Below are 13,245 nucleotides of genomic sequence, written 5' to 3' on the forward strand. Positions count from 1 at the left end.
CTTACCGTTTTGTTGAATTTTCTCCTGAAAAAAAGTTCATTGATTTCCTTCTAGAAAACTTTTCATCAGAAAATTTAGCCAAAACAATGAAACTCCTAGTCAACTCCTTCTATGGATATCAGATCATGGAAAGATCCAGACATACAATCACGAAATATCTCAAGAATGAAAAACCCATGAGGCAATCACTGAACCACTGTTTGCAAAAAGGAGTACAGTTCAAAAGGACTTATTTGATGTGGAGTTGTTGAAATCTTTCAGTTTACAAAGCTGAGATTGATGGAGCTGTACCATAAGTTTTTTTGACTATTTTTGTGTTTGAAATTCTGTATTCAACCAAAAAATGAAGAGTTGGAGATGGTCACAGCATCACTTTACTTAACAGTTGCTGAAGAAATTTTATTAATATGACTGCATCCAACTAGATAAGAGAGCTGATTGGGACAAAATCTGGGAAAAGGACTGCAGCGACTCTTTCAAGGCAGGTGCAAAACATAATTTCTTCCCTCGGACTTGTTGCAGTATCCATAAAAAGCATTGTAAACAGGAGCAGGGACCTTTTAAAGAGGAGTGTTTGTGTACATGAATGCTATGTTTGTGTAGCAAGTCATATTGCAGCTATAACAACAAGTCAGATAAGACCAAACATAGCAGCAAAGATTAAACAATCGGGCTCTAGAAGATTCTGGAGACAGTTATATGGCAAAAACAGGAGATTACTTGATGAAGCAAACAACCTCACACCTAAAAACGAGAGATTGAGAACTGTAATTGATATGGTTGCTACATTTGAGCAGACAAAAAAGAACTAAGTTATTTTTATCCAAAAAGACAAGTTCAAGATGATGGAATTCAAACAAAACCATTGAACTTATAAGATATGATAGAGTATTTCAAACATGTAAGAAGTGATTCCATGTAGTATATTTTTGTATGATGCACTGTTTGGTTGATTTCTTCGTTTTTCATAATAAAGTTGTGGTAAACTTAAGATGCGTTGCTGTGATTTACATACTTTCTTTGAAATTTATTATTTTTTCTCTTAAAATTTGACTTTTTTTCTAATTTTCATTGGATTTTAGATAAAAAGAGTTAAAGTTTGAAAAATAACATAAAATCAATTCAATGTTTACAGAGTTTTTAGAAACAACATTTGAGCTTTTCGAAGTTTTTAGAATTTTCATTTTTTGCGCAAATTATTTTAGATGAAATACATCCTAGACGCAAACAAACTTTTTTTAGCATTCCAATAACGCGTGCCAAAATTTTTGCAAAAAAACTAGACAACTTTTCACAAAATCCAAAAAAACCCTTTTTTTTACCATCACACTGAAAACTTACCAATTCTTTTTTCTATCTTAATTAATTGTAGACTCTATACCCAATGTTAATACATAGCATGGCGGACTAAAAATCTAAAACGTATCCTAACTCCAAGGGTCTGCCAGAGTGACCACCAAACCCCCCCAGCCAACATGCATGTTCTTGAGAGTAGGTTTGTGTTGTAGCTAATGGTTGCGCTATTGAATTGCTGATATTTTTCTTGGTGAATTAAAGCTGTAATAATTTTTGCAAAATTGCTGCCATTTGCGTATTTTGGTTCAGTAAATAAGAATTTTTTTTTTCTAGACATTAATCTATTTATTTAATAATCCATACCCGAATATTAAGGGGTAACTGAAGGTTTACTATTGATTTTTTAGTTGTGGTTGGGAACGGAGTGTTGTTTTTGTTCTGTGAAGTTGTGATTCTTGTATGCATATTAAAATACTTTGTTGTGTTGTTGTGGGTTTTGTTTCAACTATTCCTTCGAAGCAAAACGTGACGGTGTTTGGATACCTTGCTGTCTCATTTTGTAGTTCCACTTAAAATTTCCTGTGTTTTTTTTTCATGTTGACTTTGGACTATTATTAAAGGTATTCTCGTGAAATATTGTGTTGTACTTTAATTGTTTGGTATCAATTGTTATTGGAATTACTCTTAAATAAAATTTATTTACTGAGATGCTTGTAATTGCTGCAATTGAGATACCATTTGGTATGTTGAAAAAAATTGAGACCATTCTTGGTTCCATACATAATCTGTTTTATCTGCTAGTATTGTTTTATTGTCATTTTGTGGTCTAAAACTTATTTTTGCTTGTGATATGAGATCTAGATTAAGTTGGAAGTAACCTATTATGAACCATGCTAGGATTAATTATAAATCATCCTTAACTATTTGTAATACTTCATTGTCAGTGAGTACTTCACGCATGGATTTAGAAATTTCTAGCAGCTCACGCATGAATTCCACGAAGGCATCTAGGAATTTCTCGAGGGGTGGCGAATTTTGAGAGAAAAAAATTGAAACGTTTGTCTACATTTTTTTGTTTGACTAATTTTTTTTCTGATTTCTCCCAAATAATTATAACGACCCTAATTTGACCCACGTTTCTTCGCCGTAAGCAAATTTTTGAAAAAAATACAGGCATTTTTAGGCCTTTTTGGGAAAATTCTGACCAAAAAATCGCTTTTTTTGGCGCGCGTTCCCCCCTAAACTTAGTCAATTAGTCGCCTTCAGAAATTTTTTTAGATCAGCCAGTCAGAAATGGATTTTGAAAGAAATACAAAGAAGGGACCGTTTCGGTCGGCATGGGGTGAAAATCCTGAGGAGGGGCGACGCCACCAACCCCCCCCCCCCCCCCCCACCTATTTCTAAATCCGCTTCTGATTCACGAATTGAATCAAAAAGTCGTGAGAAGAGATTAAGTTCTCGTCTTACTATTACGTGTCGAGATGTTTGTGGAGGAGATACATATATTGTCTTGTTTGTCTACAATATTAAAAACAACTATAAATGATGCAGAAAACATCGTTTTTGAAAATTGAATTTGCTTTTTGTGAGTTCATAATGTGTTCTCATGTGTTCTATAAAAACAATTAAAAAAAGTCATTCTGTATCACCTGTTTGTATTCGATTCAACGGTTGGATGTAATTTGTGGTAAAAAGTTAATTGCGAAAAGGCCATAGTTTGATTAAAACCTGGTAGATAGTGATAGAGTACTTGCACTATGATTTTAACTTCTGAGAAGTCTTTTTACATGAATTATTTCTTTTTGGGAACAAGTTTACAATTAAATTGAAACGCAATTAGTTTTTTTACTCTTGATGAATTGCTTTTTGGGTCAATAACGAAGAGAAGGATGGTATCATCAACAAAATCATCAACCAGTTTTTTTGTGCGTTTAAATTACGGTTTACAATAAAACGAGGTAGTAAGAAGAGAGAGATGGATGCCATGAGACGGAAGTACATAAAAAAGAAAGTATACAAAGTTGAAGAAATGTGAAACTGTAAGCGGTGGGAAAACTTCAAAACCAATAACATGATCAAAAAGCATGACAGAACAATTTTCTCTAAAAATAGACTTCTTCATTCAGAATCCTTTTTAGCGAAATTAAAAGATCGACCTTTCTTTGGCTATGTTCAGGGCATTTTAGTTGTTCGAGATGCACTAAAACCAAAAATTGCCAACTTTCCTCCTATTTTCAGAAACACTGACTTTGGAGAAGACTATATCGGTGACTACATGAAAATTTATGCAATCTAGAATGTAATGATAAAATATCCTCAGAGAATGCTGATTTCTAGCTTCAACCTGGAAATTGGAACAGTTTTAACTCCTCTGTTCAACTTTGTTCGGAACTTGGCGTGTAATGCACCAAAACTTACCGTTTTGTTGAATTTTCTCCTGTAAAAAAATAATTGATTTCCTCCTAGAAAACGTTTTATCAGGAAATTTAGCCAAAACAATGAAACTCCTAGGCAACTCCTTCTATGGATATCAGATCATGGAAAGATCCAGACATACAATCAAATATCTCAAGATTGAAAAACCCATAAGGCAATCACTGAACCACTGTTTGAAAAAGTGAATACAGTTCAAAAGGACTTATTTGATGTGGAGTTGTTGAAATATTTCAGTTCGCAAATTCTGTATTCAAAAAAAAGTGAAGAGTTGGAGATGGACACATCATCAATTTACTTAACACTTGCTGAATAAAACTTATATATATGACTGCATCCAACTAGATAAAAGAGCTGATTGGGACCTGAAAAGGACTGCAGCGAATCTTCCAAGGCAGATGCAAAACCTAATTTCTTCCCTCGGACTTGTCGCAGTATCCATTAAAAGCACTGTAAACAGGAGCAGGGACCTTTTAAAGGGGAGTGTATGTGTACATGAATGCTTTGTTTGTGTAGCAAGTCATATTGCTGCTATGACAACATGTCAGATAAGACCAAATATAGCAGCAACGATTAAACAATCGGGCTCTAGAAGGTTCTGGAGACGGATATATGGCAAAAAACAGGAGATTACTTGATGAAGCAAATAACCTCACATCTAAAAACGAAGGATTGAGAACTGTAAATCATATGGTTGCTACATTTGAGCTGACAAAGAAAACAAAAAGACAAGTTCATGATGATGGAATACAAACAAAACCATTGAAATTATAAGATCTGATAGAGTGTTTCAAACTTGTAAGAAGTGATGCCATGAAGTACATTTTTGGATGATACAAGGTTTTGTTGATTTCTTTGTTTTTTTCTTAATAAAATTGTGGTAAACTTAAGATTCGTTGCAGTGATTTACATACTTTCTTTGAAATTTATTATTTTTTCTCTCAAAATTTGACTTATTTTTGTTTTTCATTAGATTTTAGATAAATAGAGTTAAAGTTTGAAAAATAACATAAAATCAATTCAATGTTTACAGAGTTTTTAGAAACAACATTTGAGCTTTTCGAAGTTTTTAGAATTTTCATTTTTCGCGCAAATTATTTTAGATGAAATACATCCTAGACGCAAACAAACTTTTTTTAGCATTCCAATAACGCGTGCCAAAATTTTGGCAAAAAAACTAGACAACTTTTCACAAAATCCAAAAAATCCCTTTTTCTTACCATCACACTGAAAACTTACCAATTCTTTTTTCTATCTTAATTAATTGTAGACTCTATACCCAATGTTAATACATAGCATGGCGGACTAAAAATCTAAAACGTATCCTAACTCCAAGGGTCTGCCAGAGTGACCACCAAACCCCCCCAGCCAACATGCATGTTCTTGAGAGTAGGTTTGTGTTGTAGCTAATGGTTGCGCCATTGAATTGCTGATATTTTTCTTGGTGAATTAAAGCTGTAATAATTTTTGCAAAATTGCTGCCATTTGCGTATTTTGGTTCAGTAAATAAGAATAGTTTTTTTAGACATTAATCTATTTATTTAATAATCCATACCCGAATATTAAGGGGTAACTGAAGGTTTACTATTGATTTTTTAGTTGTGGTTGGGAACGGAGTGTTGTTTTTGTTCTGTGAAGTTGTGATTCTTGTATGCATATTAAAATACTTTGTTGTGTTGTTGTGGGTTTTGTTTCAACTATTCCTTCGAAGCAAAACGTGACGGTGTTTGGATACCTTGCTGTCTCATTTTGTAGTTCCACTTAAAATTTCCTGTGTTTTTTTTTCATGTTGACTTTGGACTATTATTAAAGGTATTCTCATGAAATATTGTGTTGTACTTTAATTGTTTGGTATCAATTGTTATTGGAATTACTCTTAAATAAAATTTATTTACTGAGATGCTTGTAATTGCTGCAATTGAGATACCATTTGGTATGTTGAAAAAAATTGAGACCATTCTTGGTTCCATACATAATCTGTTTTATCTGCTAGTATTGTTTTATTGTCATTTTGTGGTCTAAAACTTATTTTTGCTTGTGATATGAGATCTAGATTAAGTTGGAAGTAACCTATTATGAACCTTGCTAGGATTATTTATAAATCATCCTTAACTATTTGTAATAATTCATTGTCAGTGAGTACTTCACGCATGGATTTAGAAATTTCTAGCAGCTCACGCATGAATTCCACGCAGGCATCTAGAAATTTCTCGAGGGCTGGCGAATTTTCAGAGAAGACATTTGAAACGTTTTTCTACAATTTTTTATTCGACTAATTTTTTTTGTGAGCTCTCCCAAACAATTATAACGACCCTAATTTGATCCACGTTACTGTGCCGTAAGCAAATTTTTGAAAAAAAGCAGGGAAAGGCATTTTTAGGCCTTTTTGGGAAAATTCTGACAAAAAAAATTGCTTTTTTGGCGCGCGCTCCCCCTTTAAAATAGTAAATTGGGCGCCTTCAGATATTTTTTTTAGGTCAGCCAGTCAAAAGTGGATTTTGAAAGAAGTACAAAGAAGGGACCGTTTCGGTCGGCATGGGGTCGAAATACAGAGGGGGGCGACGCCACCCACCCGCCCCTTTCTAACTCCGCTTCTGGTTCAGGAATTGAATCAAAAAGTCGTGAGAAATGATTATGTTCTCGTCTTACTATTACGTGTCTCGAGATGTTTGTGGCGGAGATACATATAATGTCTTGTGGGCTTACAATATTAAAAAATAACTATAAATGATGGAGAAAACATCGTTTCTGAAAAATGAATTTGCTTATTGTGAGTTCATAATGTGTTCTCATGTGTTCTATAAAAACAATTTGAAAAAATTCATTCTATATCACCTGTTTGTATTCGATTCAACGGCTGGATGTATTTTGTGGTGAAAATTTATTTGGGAAAAAAGTTAATAGTTTGATTTAAACCTGGTAGATAGTGATAGAGTACTTGCACTATGATTTTTACTTCTTTTTACATGAACTATTTCTTTTTGGGAACAGGTTTACGTTTGAATTGAGACGCAATTAGTTTTTAACTCTTGATGAATTGCTTTTTGGGTCAATAATAAAGAGAAGGATGGTATCATCATCAAAATTATTGTCGTATTGAAAGTATTTTTGTGCGTTATTACGGTTAAAGTGTAATTTTCAATAGGTATTTTTGTTTGATTTCAATTACACAACTTACTGTTTTGCAAATATAAGAGTTTTTTTTTCCGCTTTGCCTTCAATGAATTATGCTGTTGTGGCTTCTGATCCGGCAAAATATCTTCGATTGTCTACTGGCTTATTTTTATCGCTTAGTAGGTTTCAAAGTTTTTGAAGATTTTCTTTTGCTGATGAATCAGATTACGAAACAACGTTCCATGTTGAGAAAAAAATTGATTTTGTTCTTTATTTTCGCTTTGAGTTTTTGCCTTCTTTTTTGTTTGCTTTTTTATCCAATATATATTTTTATTTGTCTATGCGGTAGAATTATCTTGCTTTTTAGGTTATTTTTTTTCTTGATTATATCTTAATCATCGTGAGAGACTGGTTGAAGAGAGAGTATATCAAATCGTTAGAATGGTTTTGTACTGCTCTTGATAATGTATAACTACAGATAAGTAAGACCTAATCTTACCTAGTTGGGATTTTGTTTTGAGATCAAGGGTTGGAGAATAGTAAATTAATCCACAAGGTTCAGATATAATTAAAACACAATAAGCTCGTTAGATACCATTTTAAGTCATACGAGTTATTGGGTATGTATTAGATCTTTGTCAATCAAGAGGAAGGGCTCAATTGAAGGATGAATAATCGAAGCTCTTCACTATTTATCTTAATTGAAATTGGTAGTCTTTGGAAACATTTTCAGCTAGTCCTGTGTCGATTGTAAGTGTTGGAAAATGAATCGACGTTTTAGAATGTTAGACACTAATTCTAAAAGATGGGGACTAGAAAAAATACTTTTTTAATTAATGCAAGGAAAGCTTTGATGATCGAGTAATTTAAAGTATATAAAATTACAGTTATGAATATAACTTTCAAACTTGAAGATTGGAATTGAAATTTAAAGACCATGGATAGCCCTGATCATCTGGCTTTAAAAATACTTCAGATTTAAATTTGACAAGGATAGCTTTGAAAAACTAAACTAATTAAGGAAATGTTAGGTTTTAAATTTAAATGAGGTTGGTTATTTGAATTAGTTCTGTATGTTTTGGGTGAAAAAGAAAAATAACAGAAAAATTAGAAAGAAGCATGGAACTTCAAGAAGCATGGAACTTTTTGTACTTTCATAAAACTAATTTTAGGTATTTTGGTTTCCTAGTTTTTTGTAATTTTTGTTTATTCAAAAAATGTGACACCTAAAAAATTTTTACACATATACTGTAGATTTGAAAGTTTTGAGGTAGTTGGTAAGTTTGATGTCGACTAGGTATGTCTATAGTTATTAAATAGTTATCTTAGTTAGACTTACAGTTTTGAAAGGAAGCTGATTGTTCTGAATGTGCGATTCATAACAAATGAGTGAGAGAGTACTGCATGAATGGCTTCGCAGAGAAATAATCGTTGTAGTCTGCTTCTTTGTTTCACGATGTAGAAGCTCAGTCTACTTTTCTGATTTTGACTCAGTGTCAGCCGTATCATCATTCGTTTGAATCATTTGGAAATAAGGAGACGTGGAAAAAAGCTAATTGAATTATCAATTTGGTTTATCATTGGGTTGGGAGTTTTGATCTTTTTTGTCTAATCTTTTTGTTTTTGCCAATTTTGAACTAGTAGCGGTCTGTTCGAGACTCTTTTGGTCGCAGCAGATGAGTTAAGTCCGAGTTGATTTTCTCTTAGGGTAGTTTCCGATATGGAACTTAGTCTGTTCGTCATGCAATCTTATATTCGGCCGGATAGATTCCTGCAACTTCTTAGTCTAATACCAACCCTAATATTACTCTTATATCTCCTAGTCTGAATAGATTTAGCGAGTTATTATTGCGATGTTTAGAATCAAGAAGGATAACCTAGAAAAAACAACTGTTTGCTAAATCATTTTTAATCTTTTCTGGCTAAAATATAAATAGTTTCAGCTTATTATTTTTTGGAAGTTTCAGTCATGGATCATGATTGGTTAGATCTAAGTACTTTACCGAGGTAGTTTGTCAAGAATTTAATTGGGTATAATAAAAACTTGTTTTGAACTGGTTCCTCTATTGAAACATAGCTGTGATACTCAACAATTTGGTAACTCTCATCATTGATAGCCGTTTGAGAGGCATTTTCATCAATTTATGGGTATTCGCGGACTACAGCTTTTCAGAAAGCACATCAACTTCTTTTACTCATCCACTATTTTGCTCGGATGGTTTGTTGATAATGGTGAGGACAATTCTCTTTAAACGTCCATTTTCTTGACAAAAACGCTCTAATCGGCTATTTATAATTATTTGAACTGACACACAGTGAAGATTATTTGATAAATAAAAAACGATATGGCAGAATAACTCAAATCATGAGAAACACCAAATTAAGAAGAACAAGTTAACTTCTTCAAAAAGAAATGACCCAGGTGAAAGCTAGTCTGCTATTTTACACGGATGAGGTTATAACACATCTACCAAATTGTTCTATACACTTTGAAACACAACAACGTGATATGTGCACTTTAAATTAGCCAAATTAGAATAAATTGTTTTCTCTGGAATATATCATGTAACAACTAATTTTGAGCGTGATGTAAGGGGTTTATCTGGATTATTTTTTTGAATGTTTATCACCGGAACGTATTTGAAGCTTGGAATACACATTATGATGCATATCAACTTACAATGTTGACGACCCAAGAAGGATAACCTAGAAGGATTACAAGGATTTCTAACAAACGAACTCTTGTTCTTCCAATTGTATAATTTACGAGTGGCGAGTGAATAATTAGGTGATTTGAATGCTGTAAAATGTGCAAAACAAAAGCAAAATAGAATATGATAAAACAAAATTGTAACATTTTACTATTTGTTGGAATTAATTTCTATGTCTTCATTTTCTGTACTGTTTCAAATCTTCTGACTTTGAATTCAATTTCAGCCCAATGGAAGAGCACTGTGGAGGCCATGCTGACACAAATGTATGCAAAAGAACGCAAAAGCCCGGTTGAGGCGAGAACAGAGATATGTGACACTCTGAGTGCTTCTTATCCTGAGAAGTGGTGGTGTGTCAGTTATAAATGGACAACGGATGATTGGGCACTACGAGTAAAGAAAGGAGTAGGAGAGTCGGCTGAGTGGAACAATATCGGTTATTCGTTTAAATTCGATTTCTACGTGTGCACTGTACCCATTGCACATCTGAAAGAGATAGGAGGAAAGTGTTCTGCAGAGAAAGAGAGGAAAGCAAATGAAATAATAGAAAGTGTGGGTGGAATGTTTCGGCAGAAGGGGAAGACAGTTAATTTTGAGAGTGTAGCAGATGAAGTGGTGTCTCGTTTGGACAAAGAAGGACTCAACTGGGTGCACATAAACGTATCACCTCGTTATTTTATTGCAAAATCTTCTTCAGAAGCCATCAGTCGTGTCTACAGTAGCATTTCCGGAACAGGAAAAACACTCATAATCTCGATCTTCCTAACAGCCTAAACATTGCAATACCTATAATCAATTCATTATTTGTCCTTTATTGTCGTTAACACTTGGATCTACATGACAATCAATTTGAATGCAAAAATCAAATAAAAATAAATTGATTAGATATGCTTTCTTTTATGAAATAAATAATATTTCTTTAGGAATTTTCAACTGAAGATTTCAGGTCATTTTGACTAAACTTCTTACAAAATTAAGGGAAATGAAAGGCTCTGTCAAACTGAATATTGATGACGTGTTTTAATTGCTGAAATCCTGGGTTGACCTTCATAGACCAAAAATGTTAATCATACAATTCCATAAACTAATCCGCATTGAGCGCCCATGGTTCATAATCGATTATATTGTCATAATATGGACAGTATCTATAAAATTACAAAAGAATAGATTAAAACTCACTAAAAATGAATTATAATCGTTTTTTTTTTTTCAATTCAATATAATCCATTATAATCGATTATAATCCATTAAAAATTGTTTATACATTTTTTATGCCATTATATTCCAATTTAAATTTATTCAAGGTTATCTCATTTCCTGTTTAGTGCAGTTGCTGTGTTTTACGTTTCATGAAAGGTTGAATCCCCTTCCCCAGTTTACTCTAGCTCCCCTTCCCCGTTTACCCCCTCCACGTTTACTCCTCCCCCGTTGGCTTGAACCCCCCCCCCCCCCCCCCCCCCCAATTTTTCTTTATTCCCTACCCCCAGTTTACTTTACCCACCTGCCTGCAAGTTTACCACAACCACTAAAACGCTGTGTAGCTGATGGGGTAAAAAACAGTCTGTAGCTGATGGGATACAAAACACATTGTAGCTGATGAGGTACAAAATGTAGGTAGCTGATGGGGTACAAAAAGTACAAAACTTTATAGAACTGATGGAATGAAAAAACTATTAGCTGATGGGTTAAAAAACAAGGAAATTATCTTGCTGATTGGGTAAAAGCACCTTGTAGCTGATAGGGGGAAAATATTTTGTAGCTGAGGTCAGAAACAAAATAGAACTGAGGGGGGAAGCACTATAGATATGATGGGGTAAAAACACTATAGAGCTGATGAGGTACAAAACAGTATTGAGTGGGACGTTGGGACGTGGGAGTAATTTGAGATAGGGTACACAGTCTGCTCGTCACGCTATCTTAGTTTCGGCCGGATAGATTCGTGCAGCTTCTTAGTCTAATACCGATCTTAATCTTACTCTTATATCTCTTAGTCTAATACCGATCTTAATCTTACTCTTTCATCTATTAGTCTCAATACATCTAGAGCATACTGGTTTTGTTACGATTCGGTCTCTTGGAGAAAGCAACTAAGTTGTAAGTTAAATTCAAATCTTTCTGGTGCTCAAAATACAAGTAAGTTCAGCACTTACAAATAAGTGGGTTGTTAGTTTGATGGAGTGTGATTGGTTAGTCTTTAATATTTTATTAGAATAAAATATCTAAATTGTAACCAATAATAAATTATAGTTTGAATCTGGTTCCACCCAACCGGGGTTTACAGAGTTTTTTTGTTCTTTGACTTCTATCTGTAATGGAGGATGGATGATGATCGTTGATATTTCGCGAGCATCATTTCTTTTCCGTTCTTGGAGAAGGAAGCTCCAGGAAGCTGGAATCGTGGATATCATTCTGTCATTCAACAATGACTGTGACCGCCAACAAAATCAATCTGGTTTGTTATGATCGTTTGTTCTTGTTCGGCGGAAAACTGTGTTTCGATCTTATTTGGGAATGGCGTGAAGATTGAACTTGGAGAGAATGTCTTGTAACTTGGATCTGTCTGTATACTTGAACATACTGTTGTGATTGTGGGCGCGTATCGGTTGTGTTTAGCCAACCTGTAGATTCAGTGTGATGGGATCTTCTAGTTTCTTGATTCTCGTCTTCTTGATTGTGTGTGATCTATATACTGCTTCATATAATTTACATAAAAAATTTTTTGTAAGTTCTGTTTTTAGTTATGCTTTCTATTCATTGTTACCACAAAAGCTTTTAATTTCGTTCTGTTATTTTTAAAGAGTTACTCGCCCCTGAGTAGCTCTTGTCAAAAATAGGGAGTGGGTCACAAAGCGTGTTCTCTATCATGGTGGGTTAGGCCGGTTATTAAGCATGCTCAGGACGTCCTCTTCTGGTGGGTTAGGCCACGAGTGAGGGTATGATTGCATGCTGGTTTTTTGTGGGGTCCTGTTTTGTGTTAAACTTTTATGTTAAGTTTGTTACTGGTTTTTCCTTTTGTTGTGTCCTTTTCTCAAAGATCAAATTGTTTGGTTTGGGTTTGTCTGGCGAGTTTTTGGTGTTTTATTCTTTCTTTTTCAGACATATCAATAGTCTCCAAAAGAATAATTTATTCAGTTCTTAAGCTGGTTTAATCCGGTTTGAGTACCGTGGGTTTTCTTTTCTTAGTCATGCTGTTAGTTTGTGGTTTATGGTGTTTAGTAAGCTGCGTTGGTTAGTTTGGATTATTATAAAATTCCTTTCCAACCGGGTTAAAAGAAAGTTTGAAACTTGTCAATGTCTGTTCGAGTTGTTGTTAGTGAAAGTTAAAAGTTGAAATTCATTATTTTAAGCAATTCGTCGTGGGCGAGCTGTACGAGTATGGATAGAATTTGTGTGCAAGTGAATAAAAAGAAGCGTCTTCAAAAAGGTTAGTACTGCTTTCATTTGTGTAAATTTACTACAAGAATTATTAATTTTACTGCTTTGTGGGATTGAAATTTTTCATTTATTTTCAATGTATTCAAATTTACTACATTGGGGAAAGAATTTATAGATTAATTTACTACTTTGGGAAGACATTTTTTTGCATCATTCAGTGTGATTTGTTAATAGAAGTTTATAACTAATGAAAAAGTTTCGAGTTTGGTTTTTTCTGTTTGTAGATGATCGTGATTTGAAGAATAAAGAAAAGAAA

The 13,245-nt window shown here is 33.8% G+C and overlaps 1 protein-coding gene across 7 annotated transcripts in view; it reads left to right on the forward strand.

The window, feature by feature from the left end:
- The window catches only part of LOC134853724 (reticulocyte-binding protein homolog 2a-like), a 356,151-nt gene extending 345,446 nt beyond the window's left edge, over nt 1-10,705 (forward strand). For all 7 annotated transcript variants that reach the window (XM_063869731.1, XM_063869729.1, XM_063869728.1 and 4 more), the window contains one exon: nt 9,781-10,705. In XM_063869731.1, the coding sequence (XP_063725801.1) occupies nt 9,781-10,328 (548 nt within the window). In that variant the 3' untranslated portion in view covers nt 10,329-10,705. The remainder of the gene's footprint in view (nt 1-9,780) is intronic.
- Nucleotides 10,706-13,245: the final 2,540 nt, after the last annotated feature.

This window comes from Symsagittifera roscoffensis, chromosome 8 (assembly GCF_963678635.1).
Source record: "Symsagittifera roscoffensis chromosome 8, txSymRosc1.1, whole genome shotgun sequence".
Lineage (NCBI taxonomy): Eukaryota > Metazoa > Xenacoelomorpha > Acoela > Convolutidae > Symsagittifera > Symsagittifera roscoffensis.